We start from the raw sequence: 26649 nt of genomic DNA on the forward strand, positions 1-26649 counted from the left end.
TGTATGAAGCAAGACATGTGAAATAGATAAGGAAGCACTGAGTATTGTGACTGTTAGAGACACAGAGGTCACCGAGAAGGATTTCAGAGAACAGTCAAGGAACAGAGTAAACAAAAGGGTTTACCGAGTTAATCTATGGATTACCGAGATATGCTATAAGCAAGGTAATCTCATTTTGAGCACATAGAATCTGCTATAACATTCCAGATGTGAAGTTGCAGATATTTTGTAATATTGTGTTGTAATATTTTGAGTTGTAAGAGAAACTTTTAACAGGGTAAAAGACTCTAACAAAGTCTATAAATTGTAAAGCCTTTAACCAGGTGCAACATTTAGAATAAGTGTTGTAAAATCCTTTAGCAAGGTAGATCTAACGATCTTGATACTCCTAATAGGGTAAGCTATCAGAAATAGCAAAACTTGTAGCTCTAATCGAGCAACCTTTATTATTGCAGTAGTGAAGTTGTGGGTGCCATCCCCACCATAGTTTTTCTCTCTAACCAAGAGTTTTTGCGTAACCAAAATATGTGTTATGGAGTGAATCATGTATGATTGTTATTTATTTGTTTTAGCATTATATTATGTGACAACAGTTTTTGGTTTATGCTTAACAGTAAAGTTATTGTTGAAGAAAAGATTTGTAGTATTGATTCACCCCTCCCCTCTCAATACATTAGCTTTCCATATTCGGCCTGACAGATCTTACTTGTCATATCTTGAATATGTGTTGGAATTGGAAGAAAAATATGGTTTCATGTTTGGGTTTTATCGCTATAAATTATTATTATTTTTTATTTTAGAGGTTTGGTTCTTTCCATATTGGAGTTAAGATTTTTGTAAATCTTGTCAGAATATTGCTTTGGTTGGTTTTTGAATATGTTGATGAATATTTGCTATTATTGTACTTTATTAATTTTTTAGTAACAACATAGATAATTGGAGCTCTCTCATGTGATGTGAAGAAACTAGGAAAGCTGAGGAGATTAGAGTTAGAGGAGAGAGTTTTTTAGTAGTTAACTTCATAGGTTTACATATTAGTATGTGTTCTTTGCCAATATGTGATGATGATTATAGCCACATTCTTTATGTGAGTGTTGCTAGAGGACTTTTGGATATTTTGACAAGTTTTGAGATGAACGTTGTCCATATAGTGAATGTCTATGAGACACATATGTGTCATTAGACTACAATATAGGAGTCTTCAAGTATTTTTGTAAGTTTATGTTTGTTATAGGTGGAGATAGACTTTGTATAGGATAGTGAAGATACAAAGACTTGTGATTATGGATAGGGTTGTATATGTTGACAAGTCCTTTTGCACCCTAATGCATAAAAGGACAACCAATAGAAAAACATTTGGATTTAGTGCATTAAAAAAATAACAAATCTACATACTTCATTCTAGGACCTTGCTTGATATCTTCAATCTTTCACACCTATTTTTTAAATTAAATAGTACTAGTCATCAAATATCCTACAAGAAAAGAACAAAGGAAAGGCAACCATATGAATTAAAAAATGAAAGTGGAAAAAAGAAATTAAGTTCTAAACTTATTAAATACTTTGTAGTATGAAGAAAAGATAAATTAAATACTAAAATATTTGAACTTATAAATTTTAAGTATACAACAAGGACGCAAAGCATCAAGTTCCTGCCATTAGAAGAATGAGAGTAATGGATAGAAATAAAGAGGAAGAGATAGCTACATATTGATGGAGAAATAAAGCTACATGTGGCATTATGATAGAAGGATACAGAGATAGGGGTATAAAAAATAGAGAAAGGGACTCAACTAGAGCCAAAGAGAGATAGGTAGACAGAGAGGAGAGTGGGGAGGAGAGAAGTTATTGTTATCAAATTTTAATTTAAGCGGTGAAATTGAATTTAAATTCCTTTTTAATATTTGAAAATGAATATTACAAAATTTTAGTTAAAATATTCTCATGGTTGAAAAGATTTATTTCTAATTATTGAAAATGAGTGTTAATAAAATATAAATAATAATGTTTGAAAATTTTATCCATAATTCAACTAAAATTAAAAATTTATTACAAAATTTATATAATATGTTGACTGAGTTATCATGTCACTATATACATTGGAAGCTTTGTAAATGGATAAGAAAATTAGGTGGAAAACCTAAAACCATGCTAGTAACAATTTTTCCTAAGGTCCGTGTGTTTGAACCAATCACTTTAGAAACAAAATTATCCCCAATAATAAAATTCAAAATTAAATTAATTAAAAAATATTTACCATTTTAAAAGAATCTAATTTTAATAACTAACAAAATTTTATTAATTACCATATTAAAAATATATAATATACATATAACAAAAAAATATATCTTTCTAATCTCTAACAATTAATATAAATACATGTTTCTAATTAAAAAAAATTCAAATTACTAGAAAAAATTACTTGCATATATTTTTTTACCATGAAATCAATATAATATGTAAAATATTTATTACTTGCATATATTTTTTTACCATGAAATCAATATAATATGTAAAATATTTATACAAAAAGAAGTTAAATGAAAGTGTTATTATTAATTCGTTTTATATTTTATCATAATATATCTTCAATACAATCTAATAAATTGACTGTTAAAATTAAAAAAAAATAAAAAAAAATAATGATATATATTCTAAATCACATATTACTAATTACTTAAATCTTCAAAGAAAAAATAATACATTAAAATTCGATATATAATTATTATTTAAAATTATAATGTTATAAATGAAAATCTCAATTTAAATGATGTTGAAATCCGTTTGGCCCTTGTAGATTGTAGCTATTTTCTTGAAAATCAATATATCCAAAATTACCGATAAAAAAAATTAAAATCTCAATTTAAAATATTTTTTAAATAATTAAAATTCTTTTCTATATAATTATAAACTTTTATATTCTAATTTTTAATACATATAATTATCATTGTAAATTTTTGAATTAATGTTTAAAGATAAATTATATTTATATAATAATTTGTATTGACTCTTAAAATTCTAACTCTAAATACATATGTTGTTTTAAGTTTTGATCTGAAATTTATTAATTTCTCTTAAACAAATAATAAAAAGAATCAATAAAGTGGCGAGTACTTGCCTTATAATATTGATATAATAGAATAATTGTGAATATAAATTTTATATATTAATATAAAAATATAAGAAAATTAGCATTCATCATAACTAAATAAATCTAGTTAATTATTATAGAATTGATTTAATATTATGATATAACATTGATATAATATGATAATTATTAACATTAATATTTAAAAATTAAAAAATAATAATTTAACATTAATAACAAAATAAATAAATCTAATTAATTATTCATTAATTTAATATTTAATAATTAAGAATATATCTCAATAATAAATAATAAATATAATTATAATTATATAATAAATTTATTAACATATAATATATTATATAAATAACAAATATGTCAATTTCAATTGATTATTAACGAATTAATATATAGATGAAATTATCAATTATAGTTACATAATATTATTAATAAGAAATATTTTTAAATATAAATATGATTTTTAGTTGAACAATTATTACAATATTTCCATGTTAGTATTTATAGAGAATAATGAAAAACAGTTGAAAATTTATAATTTATAATTAATTTTATTTATATAATTTGAATTGTCATAAATATAGAGATGAAAAAAACATTATATTATTTTAAGAAATTTGTGTTGAAAAATTAATTATCATGTTCACTATATCAAATAGTTAATTTTTTTTTTAATTTCATAATAATTAATATGTAATGTAGATTATAATTTTATTAACATATTATTTTAATATTTATAACAATTAATAATAAATTTTTAAATAAATATAATTATTAATATATTTATTATTTAACAATATAATGTAAATATTGATATTAATCTTATGATGATTTTTTTTTTTTGATAGGTAATGGGCCGACGCTGATAAGGTGTACATACCCTCCCCCCTTTGTGGGATTCGAATTTATTTTAGTTTGAAAAATTTTAAACACTGATTGGTTACCAAGAACAATGACTAATAGCTATTTAAGAACATGGTGAATGCATAAATATTCCTGCCAGGAACTAATAATAACCACTTTAAATTGTTATAAAAGCTACAAACTGAAAATTAGAATTAAAATAGCCATATTATAAACTTTATAAAGATCTCCAATATTACAATTAATGAAAAAATAAAGAGAATAACGAGTTAATATAATATAAAAACTAAGGTTATTATCATAGATTGAAGCATTACAGAAACCATGGTGGTCAAAAAAGTATGTTGTGATTGAATCTTTTCCATATACATGGCATGATCTATACAATACATTTACAGCTTCGAGAACGACTACATCTCGTCTTACTATATGCATATTGAATATGAATTGTAATTGGAACATAAAAATTGTATACAATAAGAGGCTTATTAGATTGAAGGCAAGTAATCCTGTACAGATGACTACCATTGTAATTGGAAAATAAAAATTGTATACAATAAGAGGCTTATTAGATTGAAGGCAAGTAATCCTGTATAGATGACCACCATTCGCTGCCTAATTAATACTCAACCAAAAACAAGTTTTATCATTCAACAGGTTCATTTTGCTCCCAGCAATGGTTCTCTAATCCCGTCTGGCGACTTTGAAGTGCTCAAAATTTCTATCGAATTCTGTTGGCTCAAGCCACCTTGATGCCCTAGTCGTCCTCCCTGGAAAATTATCCAATATATAAATTTAGTGTTATATCTTCTAAACATCTTGAGTTTGATTCACCCATAGGGAAGGGCTTAACCAGCAAAGATTTTTGTTTGTTATTTGGAGCATCCAGAGCCCCAAATAGTAAATAAACAATGTCCGAGCTGTTTAATTTCAGCTCATCTAAGTAATTGCTTAACAGTCACTAAAACCAGAGAAGAATTCCAACATGCCCATAATAATAAATATATAAGAATTCTAAAATGCCCATAATGATAAATTCAGTGTACAGATTAGATTATTCATTGACTTACTCCTGTCCGACCAAGATTCCGCCTTGAAGGATAACGTGCAACTGTAGATGCTGCTACTGCTGCTGCAACACGTATCCTGAAAGAGAATGGGCTAATTAGGCATGTAGTGTAAATCCCTGAGACCCAGGGCTTTAATAATGCGGAACAATTCAAATATGTGTGCACTACTGACGAGCATGACAATGTGTTCTTCCTTAGTATCCCAATAAATTAAGTTTTTAAGATATGTTGTGCACCTTGTGCACAATACAAGAATGTAGGTCAGAATTGTTTCCCAATTGATTAATGATAGGGAGGAGGTGAATCAAATACAATTCCAAGCTTCCTAACTAGTTCTCATTTTGGAGTCACTTAATTGTTGAATTTAGTGCCAGTTTAAGGCTTCTTCCCAATACTTCCTGTCCTACTGTTTTTCTTATCATTTTTCTTACCATTTCCTTTCTCTTTCTCTTTCTTGCCTACATTCTTGAAGAGGCCACTTCTCTTCCTAGAAGGGAGCAATTACTGCCGATCCATCTCATCCTTCTCAGAGAAATTACTAGGACTGCTAAAATGGTAATGCTTATGATAAGGTTACACCCCTCGTTTCCTGCTTAACTTCTGAATGGAAGGTTATAAATAGAAGACTTGATTTTCTATTCAGGGAGTCTAATATGTGCTATGGATGCTTGAGGGAGGAACATTATTACACAGATTTATAGGTCTTTACTCCAACTTACAAAGTATCTCAAGGAACAGATACAGCAGATGCATTTACCAACTCCAGGAGAAGTAATGATTATTCCAAATTCCGAGAGGATGTTGTACAGAAGTAGTCCTTCTAGAATATGAATAAAAAATTAGCCTTTGAAGACAATTCAGGAATTAAGCTAGTTTTCTCAGGAAAACTTGTCTCCGAAATTTAATCTAACGCTAGACTTTCAGGCTGGGTACCAGTTTCTATAAGATTCTGGTCACTTCTAGCAAACAATTCTCCACCAAGCAGAAATTTGTGTCAAAGAATCAAAATGGATTTCAAAAATTCTTTTCCAGAAAGAATTATATTTTATTTGTGGTACAAAAATTGTAATCAATATGAAAATTTGACACAGGAGTGTCCTGAATTACAATCCACAGACACCTAGTTAAATAACATCCCTAATCCAATTTATGAAATAACAACTCTTAACTTCCCCTTGAACTGAGCGGGGAGCTATGTTACTGAAAAGTTGCCTTAATTATGCGGGAAAAGAATTGTGTGATTGAGTGAGAATCTTTTTAAGGTTGAAACAGCAGTGGGAGTGACCGACACAAGCTCCATGTCTAAGATGCAGCCACACTGTTTGGAAATAATGGCCTTTTTTTTGCATTAGGTTTTGGAATGTCTATTATTTCACCAAGGCTTGTGAGACATAAACGCTTGACAAGGCCAAATCATATATTTTCATTAGTGGGAGAGACAATGGTCGGCCATGTCATCTAGAAATGTACACCCCTTTTTCTTGGCAATAGAGGGATCCTTGGATGATTAGAGATAGTTGCAGAATCTTCCTGGGTGCTACTGAATTCAGAAATATGTTGAAGATGATAGTCCTCTATGAAAAAATGATATTAATTCTTGTAATTTTAGCTTAAGAATAAATGAAAGGAATTTTTAAAGTATTAAAATTTTGTAAAATGTCAAGTTGTAGATGAAATGAGAATCAAGTGTGCAAAATCCTTTTTATCTTAAAAATGAAAATGAAATTTATCTTGCATGCATCAAGGAAAATAAGTCACAAATGTTTTTAGCTGTGGATTTGTGGCACTTAATTACATTAAGCTAATCTTTGATAATGTGAAAAAAGGTCATTGCAATCCTCTGTAGACAATTAAGTTAAGGAAAAAGTTTGGTAAGTTGAAGCTTCCATTTGAAATGGAACTTTGAAGGTACAAGGGCTAATTTTTGATGCCCGTCCAAATTTTTAACCATGAACAACATAAAAAATATCTAATTCAGAAACGCAAATTACAAACCACACCAGATTTATCAATGGCTGGGCTCATCACAAATCCCAATGCTCAAAATAGAAGCAAAACAATATCAAGTCCAAATCAAAATGTAAAATTATGAAAATCTACACAGATGCAGGTCACACCATGGAAATCCCAAAACCCGAAACATGAATGAAGAAGAGAAATTGTAGCCTTGTAGGTTGTAGTTGGGATTCAGAATTTGCAAAATGGAATTAACAAGCTACGGCAATGTATACAGTAACTTGCCAATCCTGACTCCAATATGAGGTTGAAATTTTCAATAAGAACTATTCATGACTGATGTTTGGGACAATGGACAATGGAAGAAGATGGAAGTTGTCAAGCTGAAGATGGCAACTTCAAATAGAACTAGTAGATGTATATGTGTGTGTGTATAACGACATTATGACAGAGCAATGCTAATATAAGTATGACAGAATATTTATACTCGGCAGCATTATACAGAGCAAAGCTAATATAAGTATGAGAGAGTTATTATACTCAGCAGCACTTTAATGAAGATAAGTATGACAGTAGAAAAATTCACTATCTTACCATATGGCATCTAAGCCAAAAGAGGGAGCATGCCATTATTTAACCATAAAGGCTGATTATACTCTGAGAATAACACATTAAATATTTAGCCAAAAGATTGGATAAATTCTTTATGAACAAGAGAGGTAAAAGGTGGCTGATTGGGTCGATTGAGCTTGAAAAGTAGCCAAGTATAGATATTGGTTGGAAGTTAAAAAGTTTTCAAAAACAAAATTGTAATTTATTCTTGTGCTTTTATGGAGAGTGAGTGCAACCATATCGTTGGCATCTCCAAATTACAGCTAAGTTATCTATGATAGTTTCATGGTCTTACATGGTGGTTTCAAAAGACCCACGATTTCCTTTAGGACTCGCTGTTTTTTCCAAACAACCATGATAAATTATGGAATACTTTATGCACTGTTTGGTAGTTGGCTAAATTAGGTTTTGACTATTTTAAGATCCGTCTCATGATATTTTTGTATGGGTGTGTGTATGTGTATGTATTATTATATACACATTTACATATACAACATATATATTCTCATATGTAGACATACTACTAGATTTGTAAAGGAAAAAACCATAGATGCAAGACTTGTTGAGTTGTGAAAAAATCACGATTTTTCAGCTCAGCAATTTTTTGTACCAAAAAATGCACAAGTACTCGCCCAGTTTTGGCAAGTTTTTGCCACAAACTCGGCAAATCCATGAAAAGACTTGGCCATCAAAAAATAAGACGGGGACATTAAAAATGGCATTTCATTTTCTTTTTTTGCATTGTGTTTGCTCCTCTAGCCAAGAAAAACCCTCGGGATGTGTTTGCAGCCTCTTTGCAGCTATTTTGCACCAAAGATTGAAGATTTGAAGAGGTTTTTGAGTGAATTTGAAGAGCAAGTTGGGTTTCCAAGAAGGTTTTCTGATTTTATTTTTCTTTTTTTTTTAAAACATTTTGCTTTGATTTGCTGCTTCTAGGTTTAGGAAAAAACATCAATTCCATTAGCTAAGTACTCTAAATCAGATTTAGATTGCAAAGAACAAGATTTTTCACCATTATTTTGACAAATTTTTCTAATTTTTTCAAACCCTACCATTTTTTTTTTAATTTGAATCCTTTTTTAAAGGAAATATTTAGAATCTTAGATTTAATTAAATTTTTACTGATTTCAAGTAATCTATATTCATTTAAAGTTTAAACTAATTTAGTTTGTTTATTAATTTTTTTATTAAAATATTAACAACTTGTGCTTTCACTTTGTATGTGTATGTTAATTTATAATGAGAAACAAAGAAGGTTCTGCATCTGGTTCAGCTTCAAGGTCTGCACCATCAGTGTCAGCGCCTCCATCATTTGGAGGCACTCATCCTAAAGGAGCTAGAGACCTTGCTTGGAAGTATGCTTATCAAGGACTAAAACTTGGGTTGGTTTTTTTCCATTAAATGTGAAAAAATATATCACAGAGGCATAAACTGTCAAATACCACCTTGCAGATATCTCTAAGCATGATGCTAGGGGTTGTCCTGGGACCACTGAGGAAATGAAAAGAGAAATAAATGCTATACTTGCAGCCACATAAGAGAAAAAGTTGCAAAGGGAGAGGGCAAAGCTAGCCATGGCAGCATCCGTAGTTGCTTCTCAAGGTGCTCCAATCAATCTTGAAGCAAATGAGGATGCACTTCAAAGCATAGTGGGCTCTCTTCGTGGTCCATGTATCTGAAACAAATCCATCACCACCACATGCACCACTTTAGCTTCTTCTAGTAGAACATCAACACTGCCACCAACATCAGTGTCGCCTATACATAATTATTTTGTGCCCAAAAACACACTTGGAGCATAACCATAATTGGAGGCCACTGGATGGAATAAGGAGGCGCATGAGCATGTGGACACTGCGTGTGTTGATTTTTGGTACTTTAATAACACCCCTTTCAATGTGGCAGATAATCACTAGCATAATTTGGTTATCGCATTGACAGTTGCAAGAAAAGGCTACAAGGCACCTTCTTGCACAAACTTGAGTGGGAGGTTAGTTCAATTTATTTAAATTGTTTGATAACTTATGTTGAGTTTTAAAATTTATGTTGAATTTAAGTTATTTTTCTTTAAAAATTAAAATTGTGTACTTAATTTCACTTCGTACTTGTAGGTTTCTTGTGAATGCAATTGATAGGGCAAGAGAAGTGGTGGAAGAGCAAAGAAATGATTGGAAAACCGAAAAAATATGGCTGCACTATTCTTTTTGATGGGTGGATGGATGGGAAAACCGCACCATAATTAATTTTTTGATTACTTGCAAAAATAATTTGGTTTTCTTGAAATCGGTGGGTGCCTCAAACAAAGTGAAAAATGTAGAAATTTTGGCTCTAATGTTGGAGCAAGTTGTCATGAAGGTGGAAGTTGAAAATGTGGTGCAAATTATAACTGATAATGCAACGACATATGCAGTGGCTTGTAGAATCTTCCAAGAGAAACACAACACACTTTTTTGGACACCTTGTGCAGCACGTTTTTGACCTTCTTTTGGAGGACATAGGCAAACTTGATTGAGCGACACCAATTGTAGAGTATACAAGGAGGATTGCAAAATATATCTACAATCACCCTTGGGTTCTTCACTTGATGAGAGAGCACACCCAAGAGAAAGAGTTGGTAAGATCAAGTGTCACAATGTTTGCAATGATTTTCTGAACATTGCAAAGCATTCTTGGTTCATTGATGGCTTTGAAACAAATGTTTGTGATTCAAGCATGGATATAATCAACTTATTCGAAGAAGCTTGAAGGAGATAGTATTGCATGCATAGTCTTCAACAACCTATTTGCACAAAGGACTACAGAGATTTTTGAAGGCAACTTCAAAAGTTCAAATTTAAATTCAAATCGAATATTTATATATATTTTTTAAATTTAAGTCTTCCATTATAAATTTTTAACTTTAATCTTTTTGTATTTTTTAATTGTAGGTGTCAGAGCCCTTGGTTAGAGTTCTCCACTTGGTAGATGGGGAATGAACCCCAAAGGGGCATCTTTATTAGGCCATGGATATGCCCAAGGAGTCAATAAAAAATTATTACAATGGGAACTGCCTCAAGTTCAATTCCATATGGGAAATTATTGATAGGTGGAACAATCAACCCCACCAACTCATCCATGCAGCTAGATACCTCCTCAATCCTCATTTTTTCTACTCGGGGTCCTCAAATCCTAGTGGAGAGGTTATGGAGGGCCTAACTACATGCAAGCTAAGGCTAACACTTGAGGTTGAGGTGAGAGACCTCATTGTGGCTGAATTGGAAAAATATAGGGAAAAAAAAGGGTATGCTCATCTCTTTAGATTTGGCTAAGAGAGGAAGAACCACTCAAACACCAAGTATCATATTTGGAGTCTTTCACATGCATCTTACAAGATACAAATTTCAAATTTACAAGTTTACAAATATGGATAATTTGGTAAATATGTTTTGACTAGTGTTCCACGGGCGTTGGAGACGGGGGGACGTGGGGACGGGATGGGGGGACCAAGGGCCTAAGTTTGGGGACGGCGGCAGGGTGGTGGTGCTGATATAGTTATACATATACATATAGTACTTGAAAAACTAGTTTTGAAAAGATGTGTGACAATATTAAAGTATAAGAATTACATTTCAAATGAGACTATACGAAATTTGAAATACTAAATTAGTAAATCTAAATACCAAGATTTCTTCAATGCTAATTGTGTTGTTATATGGAGCCTAATCAGACTCGGAGGTTAAATTTTCCCTACTTCTATCGGCGCAGTTTCCCCCTATATTTTTCAACGGGGGTTTGGGGTCAAGGGGTAGCGCCCCTTGCGTGTTCCCTATCGTGAGGCCAACAATACTTTTATTATTTTCTAAAGGCGTCGGGTGTTATTTTTCTATTGGCCCACGTCCAATTAGGGTTACCCCAACCCCCCAAAAAGTCACTTTTTAAAAAAATTTAATTTTAAACATTGCATATATGTGGGGGCGACGGGAGACGTTTGGACGTCTCCCTGTCCGTCGAGAGATGTTTGCATGTCTCTCGAAGGGCGGGGAGACGCCCAGATGTCTCCCAAGGAGACGTCTCCACATCTCCATGTCTCCGACGGCGATTGGGTGGCGGTGGACGTTGCGTCCCCGTCCCCCCGTCTCGAAGACGTCCCCCTCAGGGAGACATGGCAAAAAGGGGGGGGGGGGACGTGTCCCCATGGAACACTGGTTTTGACTTTGTTTTCTAACTCTTCAATATTCTATTTTGTAGAGTCTTGTTGGACAAATTGGGATGGAAATACCCCAAATCTCCAAAGATTTTCCTTTCGCGTCTTATGCCAAACTTGTAGTGCATCCGGCTGTTAGTGCAATTGGAGCTTGTTCAAGGCCATCCACACGAAGAAGAGGAACAAATTAGCTCAGAGACACCTCAATGACCTTGTCTTTGTGCACTATAATCTTTGGTTGCACATAAGGAAGGTAGAAGAAACATCAGCCTCAAGTGGTCCAGTTGATTTGGATGATATAGATCCTTACACTGATTGGACAACGTAGAAGCAGGTTCCATTGTTTACCGATGATGAGACCTATGATTTGAAGAGGTAGGCAATGGAGGAGGGGGGTGGATTTGTGTAATATCCCCTGCTGTTATATGACTGAAAATATACGGAATATTAACAAACAATTGACTGACAACCTGCTGTTCTAGTTTTCAGACTGTATAACCTGCGTGTTATGCAGTTTTGGACAGCTGTATAATTCTGCGTGTTATGCAGTTTTGGACAGCTGTATAATTCTGCGTGTTATGCAGTTTTGCTAGTAGGAATATGGGAATGCAATACAATGAATCTAGATATGATTTTATCTACTAATTAAGCATACAAATATCATAATCATCTAGTTGAAATTCTGTCAAATATTTGGCATTCAACCTCAGATATGAAACAAACTTTATGACAGCAATATAAAGCTCACAACTGACTTATTAATTCAATGCAGTCCTATTTACAAAATACTTGAGAGATGGCCAAGACTCTTGGCTTATACAAATGAAGTATGACTCAGAATTTCTGAGTACTAATGACAGCCACTGACCCAAACATACAAGACTGAAACTCAATGAAAAATAATGCTAAAAGAACCTGGAATGAAGCACCTAGGTGTGTGAATGAAGAAGCAAGCAATATCACTCCACTCTGAGCTCTCCTCTTGTCAAATTGACCCCTTCTTAAAGTCGCCCTTGTTCAGATGGCTGCAGACTAAAAACAAATAAACCCAGCAAATATGTCACCTTCTAAGCATCCATTAGCATTGTGGGATTCCCCAAAAATGCGCGATCCTTTCTAACCATAAAATTGGTGCACCAAAGTGATGATATGAGCAAAATCGTGGAATATGGCAAGTCTGGTCGAACTTCTATCAGACCTGATATGAGTCTGAAATCTCCTTCAATTTCACCTCCAATGTGCTCCTAAGGAAACACCCAACCCTTCTTAGTGTGCCGAAGCAAGAGTGGGCCAAAATGAACCAAATCGTGGCTCTCCTCTAATCTGATATAAAATCTGGAAATTACTGAGATAGGCACTCAGAAAAAAGTGATCCCAATCAGCATTCAATAAGCAAATTCGTTGTAGACACCAATGCCAAAATGTCTCCAATATGAACCTAAGTGAAATTGGCCCTTGGCCACCAATGAAGCTCAGATGAAAGGACTGATTTGTCCTTCCCAACCTGCAACCCTTCAGTGGGTCTTTCACCACCTCAGTTATGCTATCTATGGGAGGTATCATTCCCAAAGACAAATTGATCAACCGCAGAAACCTTCGGCTCCACAAGTTAGTCATGAAGAAACAACCGATTATTTCCTAAGTGACTTATTAATTATTTTTTATTTTGTACTTAGTCACTTTATTAATTTAATAAAATATAAAGTCATCTCGCGTATGATTTTAAATAAATATAATGAGTCAACTTATATAATTTTTAAATAAATATAATGAGTCAACTTATATAATATTAAATTAAATAATTTTCCCTTATTTCTCCAAAATCAAACACAAACAATTCCAAACCAAAACGGGGACATTACAATTTGGATTCACATTGGATGACATTGAGGAGGATGAGGAGGTTAAGGAGGACGAGGAGTCATTACTAGTGCTAGCAACATCTACATCCAGGATGGAGGTCAAGCGACAGCTTGTCATTGCAGAGTGAGCCGATACAACCACAATGGACTCCTAGGACTAGAGCCTCTAGTTCTACCCTCCCCTAGTTTTTAATAGAGTTGGGAAGAGGAAGATGTAAAATGTTTTGATGTAGTATTTACTTTTAGTTTTGCCAAAACAATTTGCTACTTTCATTTTGTTTTAGACCACATGAGGATGTCATTTTGTACCCAATTTCATTTAAATCAATCAAATATAACTAGAATCAGTTTTTTTTTATGTACTCACTTATTGACTCATTGGATGCATCTCCTCATTGAATTTTGCAAAAAAATGCTTTTCTAATGAAATTTAAGCGATTTTTTAAGTTCCCGAGTTTTTTGCCGAGTCACATTTTCAGGCCTTATCGAGTTTTTGCTGAGTTCAATTTTTTCAACTATGGAAAAAACCATAAAAAGTATTAAACATGCACCAAATAATGGAGCTACAAGTAACACATGATAGAAATTATAGAAAATTGCTAGCAGAGATTGTAGAGAACCAAGGTAATGACTCGAACAAAAGAAAATTTCGTATAAAATTTGACCATAATCACCCTTGGGTCCAGAACTTGAAGAGAATTCCAATCAAGCACATCATCAAAATTAGATATGTACTTCTTTAAATAAGATACATGAAGTATGTTATGCAAATGAGCCAAAGAAAGCGGTAAGGAAAGTCTATAGGCAACTAGGTTGATCACTTCTAGGACCTCAAATGGGCCCACATATCTATGCATAAGCTTGGATGACCTCCCAAACTTTATGGAGCTCTTATGGGGTTTGACTCTTAAGAGAAATTTGTCCTTGATTGAAAACTATAGTGGCACTTGTTTTGCAACTGCATAACTTTTTTGCTTGTCATTTGTATTTGCTAACCTCTTTTGGATCAGCTTCACTCGCTCCTCCAACTCCATTAGCATTTCTAGCCCAAGGCCAATTTAAAGGAATTCAACACTTCCTTCCATATAGAACTTCAAATGGAACCATTTTTAGAGCAGATTGATTGGAATTGTTGTACGTGAATTCAACCAAAGGAAGGTGTTCTTCCCCTTTGTATTGCTGGTCCACATAGTACATTCTCAAAATATTTTCTAACACCTAATTCACTCTTTTGGTTTGACCATCTGTTTCTGTTGAAAATGTTAGCTAAGTTCAGATACCTGATTATCAAATTTTAATGTTGTCAAATGACAATTAAAATTCATGTGTATTATCTCAATTAATGTTCAATTAATTTGTTATTGGGCTGGACTCAAATGTAACGTGAGAAACAATTAACTATGTTATTGGGCTGGGCTCAAATGTAATGTGGAAAGGACTATTGGGCTGAACCCAAATACCTAATGTGGGAAAATGCATAATGACAACACAACATTAATTAATTATCTTGCAAGCCGACTTGAGGATGTTTAGCGCCAAAAGGATGATATATAATCCACTTGAAGATGAAGTCATTTACACAGTCATTCTTAGCAAATACAATCTGCTCTCCTACATTTAGCAAACTCTTCACTTGTGCGAATTCAGTCAAGGATATTTTGGGCGAAGTTGTCAAGATCTTCTGCAATTCTGCTCCAACCTATTGTAGTCATCTGCTGCTGATCTTCTCTTTTGGTCATCTACTGTTGATTAGGGCTGCATCCTTCATTACCTTGCCATCTTGCTGTTTGGACAACAATCTGAGATAAGTCTGCTATGTTGTAATTGCCTACAATTGAGATAATACATATCATGCTTAAGGCTGGGTTTTTCACCTCCTAGAGGGAGGTTTTCCCAAGGTATTGGTGTCTTTTGTCTTGTGTTTTATTGTTGTTACTGTTCTTGTGTCTTGTGTTTTATTACTGTTACTATTTATACACAGTCTGATTATAATCAAATTGGTTACATTAACATCTGATTGCTTAAAACTAACAGTTTCTAGGTGGTAAGATGACCTTATGTTCAATTGAGTTCCTAGTGCTGAAAACACGGTTTGTCAAAACCTTAAAGTCATCTATGCATCTCTATATGAAATAATTTTCTTAGGATCTTTCAATTGAGTTCCTAGTGCTGAAGAAAACACGGTTTGTCAAAACCTCAAAGTCATCTATGCTTCTCTATATGAAATAATTTTCTTAGGAACTCTATGAAGTTTGTATATTTCCTACACAATTGTTTTTGTTAAAATTGGAGCTCCATCCATTAAATTTATCGATATGAACCGTGCAACCTTTTTGAGTTTATCAACCACCACACAAATCATATCATGACAATTCCTAGACATAGGTTAACCTTGGATGAAATTCATACCAATTACTTTCCATTTCCAATTTGATATGTCATGGGGATACAACAATCTTGCTAGGTGCACATGTTCATCTTTAATCCTATAATATTCCAAATATCTAGGCACAAAATTGGCTACATCTTGCTTCATTTTGTTTCAAAAATAGTGGTTTTATGTCCATTAACAACTTGGTCACTCTGGTGGCACCTTCAAAATTTCAGCTGCTTAAGCCTTTTTGAATCCCCGAGTTGATCCTTTCAAGTGTTGAAGTCCCAAGTCTTAAACCCTGGAAGCCTTATCCTTTGTGCTAAAACCCTAAGCCCTACCCATTATCATTCAATGTTGATTTGTTCCTGTCTATCATTGGTCTCTTAAGTCATGACTTGAAGGGGTTGAAGTCATGTTCCATCAACCCCTCCTTCCTAGCAACTAGTTATTCTAGTTAAATCAATTTTCCTAATCCTAGTGGAATATTTCCTTAGCCAAGTCTTTTGTCTTATTTCCGCTTGATCAATAGCCAACGCGTTCTTGTAGTGTTTAGAGATGACAGGCTTGTGGTGCAACACAATCCGTCTGATTGGAAATGGGACTTGGATGACTCTCAACAAAGGTGAGCACTTGCTTCTCATTGGAGCATGCTCGCACAATGTCAAAATTGTTAGAAGTGAGTTAGCCTCGTGTCGTTGCACATTGGTGACACATTGTTGGACCCACCTTCCACTTATGTAGAGAAAGGCTTAAAGTGCGGTCCCGTAGTGTTAGTGTTGTCAACCTTGCGAGAACGCGATATTGTGACACGTGGCCATCCATTGAAAAGTAAGTGTTGATCTGTTGGATGTTCATTGGTCAAAATCTTGCAACCATGCTGAAGGATTTTTCAAAGCCATAACTTTTAATCTCAGCCGTTCAACTTGCCGCCATCCTCCAAAATTGATGGTTGTGATTTGAATTAGGAAAATGAGACTAGGTCATTGGTGCAACTCGAACATGAAATGTAGTAATGGTGAAATGATTGGAGTTGGCTAGATTTTAGACCGTTGTTAGCAAATAAATATACAAACCGAACCATTATGCTCACAAAAATTCATTGCATTCGTTGTCATTTGCTAATTCAAGCTCTAGAACTAATTACAATGGAAACTAGGGTTTGCATATGGAGATTGAAAAACACTCATTTTGAACTATAAGTTTAGTCAAATCTCAAACTTTTTTTAGTTTTAAGCTCAAAATTTCAAGTTGTACAAGTCTTAAGTAGAATTGAGAAGTGAAATTGAGTTTCTAGTTAGTTCAAGAGAAACCCTAGACCACATAATTCAAAACCCTAGTTCACAGAAGAGGTAAGAATGAGTAAGAAGGCGTTTGCTTCTGGATCTTCCCAAAGACCAGATGAGGATTTGTTAAAACAATTGGGAGGTAAAAGAGTACCTTTTCCAGTGAGTGGTCCCAAGGAACGAGAAGATAGGCTTCTGGATTATTTGGCTGTCAGAGATGCAAAGTTACCAGAGATTGGATGGAGCTTGTTTGAACACTGGTACCATAAGAGAAATGCCAAATTCCCCGTGAGGAATGCATGGAGTCTAGATATGGGTAAGCTAGCAATACCAAATGTGTTTGTGGATGCTGATTTTATTAGAGCTATAGTACAAAGTATTATGCTTGAAAGAGAAGTGTACTAACAACTGGCCGAGAAATGATAAATTTGTTAAAATTAGTGACTGGTTAAGTTTTTCATTTGAATAAAGCAGCATCAAAGCCAATAACACTTAAGAATTTTGAGGTGGATTACAAGGTACATATTTATCCATATAAAAGTGTATTAATCCCAAAGTTCGAAATCAAGGGTCCTAAGAGGTCAATCATTCCAATCTCAAAGCTTGAAAAAGAACCTTTTTCTTTGGACACCTTTGAAGATTGTTTTGTGAGAACTTATTATACCTTGTGCCAAATTTTGGGCCATGATGCTATGCATTGGATGCCAATTCTGCTTATGTTTATGGTTGCTGATATTCAAGATCCAATGGTTAATACAAAATTTGATTTTGCAACATTCCTAGCAAAAAAAAATGCATGAAATTCTAATGGTAGCAAAAGAACACCTTGAGAGGTTTGAGTTCAGATGGTATTTCTTACTTTGTCATATTTTTTGTGGAGAGGAAAGGGGTTGTGGGATGACAAGTTGCAGGTCAGAATGAAAGATGACAATAGAAATATGCTCCCGGTCCAATGTTGGACATATCTTTGGGATAGGAATTGTGAGAATGCTGATTTTGTCATCTTTGAGCAATACTTTGTGCAAAAGGTTTTGAGCTATTTTGGAGAAGCTGAGGTAAGGATTCCTAGGGAAGTGATGGATTTCCTCTGACCAGCTGAGAGGAGGAAATATCTTGGGACTTCACATAATTGAGGAGATTGGTATCTCCATACAAACACTACTACTATCAGAGTTTATGGCGCATTTGTGCAGCCCCATGTGCTTCCAAAGTGTTCATCAAGAAGGATATCCTACTTGGAGATAATATGGCAATTGAATGAGGCTGATAAGATACACTTTACAAATCATAGGAAAGGATTATTATTTCCAACTTTAATCAAATTCGCAGATTTCACTACTGCAAATAAGGATGGCCTTGACAGAATTGACTCTATATTGCAAGCATATAGGATGAGATATGAAAGAGAGAGGGATTTTGATCCAGAGGGATTCATGTCTCACATAAAAGTTTTGAAGGATAGAACTGGATTTTCTCATCTGATGTTCTATGAAGAAGATGTAATCAAAAATTGTGCTACCATAGAGGAGGTTTATGAGAAGAAAAAGATGGAATATGGCGAAGGCTAAAGAAATAAGAAGACAAATTGATCCACATTATCTTGGTTTTTTCAATGACGAACAAAAGCCTTTTGTGAGAATTGAGAAGTTATTAGAGAGTGCAAAATCCTTACTCAAAAGGCAAATTGTTAAGAAAGGAAAGCAACTTGAAATTGTTGGTGTAGAAGAAATAAGGCAAGAAGAGCCACCTACAAAGAAAGTGAAGGTGGCCATTGTAGAACAAGAAAAGGGAAAAGGAGTTCAAATCATTGATTTAGAAGAAGAAGCTCAAGAGGTTGAACCAGATACACAAGAACTCCCATCATCTCCTCTTGTTCCTTATCCTCCTTCACCTCCTTCTCCACCATGTTCTACATCAAGAATGATAGTACCTACAATGCTAGATAGCAGAACTCTATAGAATTTGAAAATTGCAGAAGATCACACTAGGTGATAGAAGGGCATTGGCTTGTAATCAATTTCTTGATGATGATAGTTTTGTAAAATCAAAAGAGAGTAAAGATTTTGCTTTGTCAAGAAGAAGAGATGAATATTAAAAGAGACTAGCAGAAGAGAGAAATAAGGCCTTTCCTTTAGAATGGGATAAAATTGGAAAATGTATTTTATATGAATTTAATTTTAGGGTTGATAAAATCACACCAGATGAGGGAAGGCAAATGGTTAAAGAAGCTGGAATTCTTCTACTACCACATTGGGACATTTGCACTGCTTTGGTCTTCAACACAACAAGGAAGCAAAGAAGCAATGTATGCATTAGAGGAAGAAGTTGAAAATGACTTCTCTGGACCAGTATTCAATCTTGAATATGAAATTTTTTCCCTGTGGGCCTTGGCACCAAATATTGACAAACAAGATTTAGCGCAAAATCTTGAAGATTTGAAAGGAAGTGCATTGGTGAAAAGAGTATCAGACACTCTTGCACTAGAAGCTACAGATTTGGTTGTGAACACCGCAATGTTCAACAAAGCAAATACAAAAGGCTTTAGAAGAAAAGTATATGCAGTAGGTGGTAAATTTAAGTCATGACATGCAAAATTTACCTCTATGGATGGAGTTTTCTAGTCTTGTAAGCCACTACTTGACCTTCTTGCATAAGTACTCCACCCAATCCTTCTCCCACTGCATCTATTGTGACAACAAAATGACCTTCAAGGTTCTGAAATTTGTAGAATTAGAGACAATGTCAATCTTTTGTAATGTCCCCTTCTCAGTAAGGAGAAGTTCAGTGGGCCATTAGCCTATTCTGGAGACCTGTAGGCTAATTGGAAGCAAAAATTAGGGTCTCCCACTTTTGAGGAGGTCTGCGTGAGCTGTTTGATGCTTGACTAGTTGGAATTCCACGGATTCCTTCTGGGTTTTTTGAAAGCTTCGCAAAGGTATGACATGCATTCAGTTCCAGGAAGAATTCTGAACTTACTATTTTTAGTAAGTTGGTGGCAGTTGTCAGGATTTCTAAGTCTTTTTGGGTTTTTTGAGCTCATCTTCAGGGTTCAAAGAGCAATCTTTTTGGAGTTGTTTTCAGGACTTACCATTTTTATTAAGTGCCATTTTTGCTATTTTTAGCAATTCAGTGCAGAGCTCCAACCCAATTAGTTTTGTTGGTTTTTAGCACTTCAATTTCCAGTTCAATTTGGCATTGATCAGTCTTGATTTGAAAGTGATTTATTAAATATTAATACTTTATCCTAAGTTTAATATTTGATTATTATGTTGGACGACTTAGGCAAGCGAAAGTACATTTTATTCAAAAAAATTATTAATTCTCCTAAGTCTGGTGCCAAGGATGAAGAAGTGCTCAAGAATAATGTTTTTTTTATGTTGCAAATATGGACCAAGGGAAAAGTTCGAACTTTTGAGCCTAGATGTGGGGGCGCCATGTTTGGTAGATGCCATGAAATGAAACTCAAATGAAATTAAGGAATTTTGGTGCCATGTGAATTTGAATTTGGGCGTATTTGGTGTGCATTTGCATTTGAATTTGGCTGGGCAAAAGTTATAAATAAGAACCTTTGTCTCTCATTTTTGGTATCCATTATTGCTTTGATAACGAAGTGCTGCCAAAATGCTGTCAAACTCTTACTTCGAGGAACGCATACCTCCTAGTGCCTCAGTTTCGTGCTAGAGAGATAGCACCTAGCTGAATGTAGGACTGTTTCTCATCTAAAGGAGAAGACTGGACTCAATGTGGTGAAGATTTGTGTGGTTTTCTGAGTGTTTTTGTTGCTGGTCGCCGAGTGTGCTGAAGTAGATTCTTGGTTGTAGGTCTAAGTGTGTCACTCTTCTCGTTTTGGGTATTTCTTCTATCTCTTTTTGTCGTTTGGGCGATTCATTTTGTGAGTTTGTAGAGTTTAAAAAGGTGTTTGGGATTTTATATTTGCAAAATCATACCCTATCTGGCCGTACCATGTGGTTGAGTGCTTTGGGATGTGTGCCTAAATTATTGGGGTCAGTTTGCCATGTTTTGTTGTCCTAGGATTGACTGCCTACCTCCTAGTGATCATATGCTTCTAGTTTCATGTCATTTGGTTAAGAATTGGGTGAGTCATGAGTGTTTTAGTGGGACTTGGTGTTGCTGGTCAGTGTTTTTTCAGGGTGCCGGGAGTATATCAGATTTAGAGATTTTCCGTTTTGGAGTGTCTTCTTGTGTGGAGTTGGTTTAGGGGTGTGTGGGTTCTTTGGTGTGGAGAGAAAGATCTTGGTAATTGTTTGCAGCTATTGGTTCTTCATTCTTATCTTCTATGATTCATATTGTAATGTTGGTAGTAGTACTAACAACAATTTCTCTTGATCTTTCCTAGACCCATTGCAAAGTGGAAGAGGCTGGCCTTGCCGCCTATCTTTGGAATAGCGATTTCTCTTAATTTGTAATCGATATTGTGCATTGTAAAGTTGGTTAGTAGTACTAATAGCTATCTAATTGGATTATTTCTCTTACTCCCATTGCATAAGTGGAAGAGGCTGGCTTTGCTGCCTACTTTGAATATTGTAATATTGTCCTCCTGTTGCATAATCGGTAGAGTTGATTTGTAATTTCATTTCTAGTCCTCCCACTGGATAAGTGGTTGAGTGATTGCTATTTCAGTTTCTAGCTTGTCCTTGGCTGGTTTACCCCCAATTGATTTTTCAGTATTCTCATTATCTCGCTGAAAAGTGGAAGGGGCTAGCTTGCCGCCCAAGTATTGTAATCAATTTCAGTTTCTTGCATCTAACGATCCCCTCAACACTATATGCTCTCACCCTCCCAGATTGGGCTCTCGGTGATCAAAAGGTGGAAAGGGTTACTTTCAGCAATATTGGGATTTCATTTTCTAACCCTAACGGGTATTACATCTTTCTTTTAAAATTTTGAAAGCTTCTTCACATATATCAATCAACTCAAGTCGTCACCTCTATCTTTGGAGTGACATTATTGGGTTAGCAATTTTTGAAAATTTCAATACGAACTTCCTATAGTACCATGCTTGTCACATAAAAATTCCTGCTTCATGGACATTCTTCAATGCTGGCCAATCTAGAGTAGCTTTTATTTTACCACAGATTTTATGCTCCTCTTCATTCTTGGAATATATTAGGATGTCGTCTAAAAAGATGAGAACACATTTATCCAAAAGATCCTTGAATACATTGTTCTCCAGGTTAATGAAAGTGGTTGGGGCATAAGGTAGCATTGTAAATTCATAGTAACTGTACCTGGTTCGGAAGGTTGTTTTTGGGACATACTCTTCTTTTATTCTCACCTGATGATATCCAACTCTTAGATCAATCTTTGAAAATACTGAACTTCGCGCATTTGATTAAAAATATCATTTATGCAAGGTAAAGGATACTTTATCTTAATAGTGGCCTTATTTAATATTCTATAATCAATGGAAAGTTGTAAGGTATTGTTGACGAGTGTTTTGACACACTCACCAACAATCAGGTAGAATATGAAATGTATACAACCTCTCCTGAAAAGCTGAGTTACCGGGTTCTCCTCTGGACCCCCCTGGTTCGGGTTCTGCTTTTGCTTTGTGGTTCTGGGCCTGGTTCGACCAGGGTTCTTAAAACCCAGAGGTGGTTCGTCCTGGTTCGAACCCGGGTGAACCCAGGTCGAACCAAAGAGAACCACAGAGAACCCAAAGTGAACTCGGGCGTCTAGGCGGCCCAAAAAGTGATTTTTTATGCCAATTTTTTTTTTTCAATTCCGCCTAGTGGTTCGTCCTCTTTTTGCTATTTGTACAAAATTTTCCATCAGTCATGTGTATCTACACATGGCACACATGCGATAATTCCTCAACTTTCACCAATGGCAGCATCTATTCCACAAACTTAAACCTAGTTATGAACACGATCTGTATCTTAATGCACCTAAAAATTCAGGGTTTAACACTTCTTCCCATGGCCAATCTCCCAGTAAGGTCTATGGTCTACTCCAATACTGGAACTATATCAGCAGATAGATGCTCAAAATGTGCAGTGGAAGCAAATAAAAGTACCCTTCACAACCTTTGCCCCAACGACATAGGTGGGAAAATATGATTGGATGTCTGTTTCATGCACTATCACAATTCTCATTTCATTTCAAGACTAGATACTAAAAGAATTCTCTTGGTGAACACGATGGATATTACTAAAAGTAGAGATGCTTTCGAGAACACAACCAACAACCATCTGTCAAATCTGTCTGAGAAAGCTTAAATCCCTGCAAATAAGCGTTTGGTTGCTGGGACAACCAAATATAATGCTAGTGGAACATTATATGGTTTAGTTCAGTGTTGGAGAGATATATCAGTACAAGATTGCAGAACATGTTTGGCTAGAGCAAGAGAAAATTTGAGCAATTGTTGTTCTACAAAACAAGGAGCCTAGTTTCTGAGCATGAGTTGTAGGGCAAGAAATGAGATATACCCAATTAAAACCTACTATTGAGATAGGGATACTTGAATATTTTGTCATTTTGATATTAAACTTAATGTATATGATGCTATTATGGTATGTGAAGAGCACACAGTTATACTGAGAGGGGGGGGTGAATCAGTATAATGAAACTTTTTGCCAATTCAATATTTTATATGATAGAATCAATCACTGAAAAATAGTTATGCACATAAACCAGAGAAACGAGACTCGCCTGAAATCGCCCAAACTCGGCGAGTCCGAGTCCGAGTCAGGCCAAACGAGTCCCAGGGGCTCGGACTCGGACTCGGCCGAGTCTGGAGAGTAAACTCGCCAGACTCGCCGAGTTGGTGATTTTGGCTCAAAATCGCCAGACTCGGCGAGTCCTGAGCCCCAGACTCGGCTACTAGTTGGGTTAATAAAATGACAAAAAAAAAAACATTTTAAAAAGTTTTTTTAAAAAGTAATAAGTTTTTTTGGAAGGGCGAAATTTGACATTTTGGTCTCTCCGTCAGGATTATTTTATGGAATATAACATTTAAGTATAAGAAATATCTTTCTTCTTTCTTATACTTTAAGTTATATTCCATATATACTGTCAGGATGTTTGAGAGTGGTTTCGGGCCTCCAGGAGTTATATTGCAAAATCTAGTTTTTGGAGGATTCTTCAGTTTTCCAGACTTAGTCAAATTTCAGGATCAGGACATTCCAGACTTAGCCAAATTTCAGGGCATTTGAAGATCAGGATGACATTCCAGACTTTATCACTCACCAACTTGACCTAGCTTGGACCTTCAAGAATGATACTCACTCACCAAGCAAGACCCAATTAGCAACAAGAGCAAAACCAGGCCCTAAGGAAGACTCTCAAAGAAACCCTAATTCAGACTTGTAATAAGTTTTTTTGGCCTCGTGGGGCGCTGCCCCTCGACCTCGCCCTGTATTGCGACAGGGAGCGCGCAAGGGGCGCTGCCCCTTGACCCCACCTTGGGGGCGCTGCCCCCAAACCCCCGTCGAAAAATATGGGGGAAACTGCGTCGATAGAAGTAGAGAAAATTTAACCTACGAGTCTGACATTGATTGGATCGACCAGGTAGATATAGAGGTTGAGACTGTAGCCATGGCAGAGGAGGAGCGGAGAGCACGAGCACAGACAGGAGATTCAGAGGCAGATAGTGACACGGGTGTTCCTGATGTTGGTGAGCATGGCATGGTGTCACGGGGAGCGGCTATGGCAGTCGAATCATCCAGGACCTACCTTAGACACCTTCGTAGGGGGCTGGAGCCGGAGGGTGCAGGCTCCTCTGAGCCATAGACTTGTAGTTGTATTTACCTTTGGTATTTGTATGAAACATTTGATGATGATCATATGATGACATGGATTTTTTATTCCATGAGTTTTGTAATATTGTATACATTTGACAATATTTATATATCTATGTTTGTTATTTTCTTCAGCTACAATTTGCGTTTATGCTTATGTGATTGATGTATACTTGTGTATGTAATCAAATGAGCCGAGTTTGATGATGTTATTGTGTCTTTAAGGTGTATTCAATAAAGGGTGTCTGAAACAAGTTTTAAATATTTAAAAATCTCTAAATTTCTTGAGTTTTTCACTATCCCGAGTCCAGACGAGTCTGGAGCCAAGTCTGACGCCGAGTCCCGAGTCCGAGTCCGAGTTGGCCTTGCCGAGTCCGAGCCAAGTCCGAGTCCCGTTTCTTTGACATGAACACAATAATTTTGAGTGGAAACCCAATGCGGGAGAAAGCCACTAAAATGATGTTATATATATATATATATGTAATTCTTCTTTTACAATTGTTTGTGAGCACCAACCCACTGGAAGCACCAACCCCCTAATTTCTGTTTTGTGAGCACCAACCCACTGGAAGCACCAACTCCCCAAATTTTTGTTTTGTGAGCACCAACCCACTGGAAGCACCAACTCCACAAATTCTGTTTTGTGAGCACCAACCCACTCTATGAAAATCTGATTATATTTTGCACAACACCCCTACACACAACACTTTCTCTTCAGATATATTCTTTTATTTTATTCTTCACATTCCACACATTACACTCCAGATTATTCTGGAATTTTACTTCATATAGTATTTTAATATTTTCAATATTACGCACCTCTCATATGCTGTTATAATTGGCTTCTCAGTATACATATGTGTAGTTGTATACTCCTTGTTTTTATTCTTATAGCATCATATACGTCTGAAAGTCTCCCTCCTTTTTGACTGAATAATTCCAGAATTATATCATACACTACACCATGTTCATCTGAATTTTCTTTCTGTCTAAATTATATTTTCAGAATTACTTACTCACCTTGCACATACACATTATTACCCACAAATAGAGATCCCAGTCTTTACTTATACCCTTATATCATTAAGGGACATACTCTTTGAATAAAATTAGACATGTCTTCTCATATACGTACCTCTTAACAAATACTCTTAATATTCTTCTTAACTTCTTTCTTTTTTTGTTAAACGTTATTTCTCTTCATAAGCGCTTCTTTTTAATATAGTAATTTTGGTACCAAACAATGTTAATATTAAGCACTAATATCATCAAACCGTCTCATTAAAGACGTCTCACCATAAAGTGGTATCCAATAATCTTCATCATACGTCCTTCTACATAGAAGTTCTCTGCCTTAATTACTTCTTAATCGATGTCTTATACATCTTACTTGCTGCCTCTAAAAACATAAATCGTATCATTTGAGAATAAGCTTCCTTTTACCATATCGATGACATAAATATAATGATTGACTTATATAATGAGGCCTTGCTGATCACGTCATTCACAGATCGATTGTTTCCGGATCACTGTATAAATTGATTGCTTCTTTGTACTTTAGCCGCTGTAGCAACCTGTC

At 35.0% G+C, this 26649-nt stretch overlaps 1 protein-coding gene across 1 annotated transcript in view; it reads right to left on the reverse strand.

Moving 5' to 3' along the window:
- Window positions 1-4245: 4245 nt before the first annotated feature.
- LOC131051255 (DUF21 domain-containing protein At4g14240) overlaps window positions 4246-26649 on the reverse strand; it is a 176803-nt gene continuing 154399 nt past the window's right edge. Inside the window, exons 12-13 of the mRNA XM_057985688.2 lie at window positions 5041-5116; window positions 4246-4740 (exon numbers count right to left, since the gene is read on the reverse strand). Coding sequence (XP_057841671.2) covers window positions 4630-4740; window positions 5041-5116 — 187 coding nt within the window. The 3' untranslated portion in view covers window positions 4246-4629. The remainder of the gene's footprint in view (window positions 4741-5040; window positions 5117-26649) is intronic.

Source organism: Cryptomeria japonica, chromosome 9 (genome assembly GCF_030272615.1).
Source record: "Cryptomeria japonica chromosome 9, Sugi_1.0, whole genome shotgun sequence".
Classification (NCBI taxonomy): domain Eukaryota; kingdom Viridiplantae; phylum Streptophyta; class Pinopsida; order Cupressales; family Cupressaceae; genus Cryptomeria; species Cryptomeria japonica.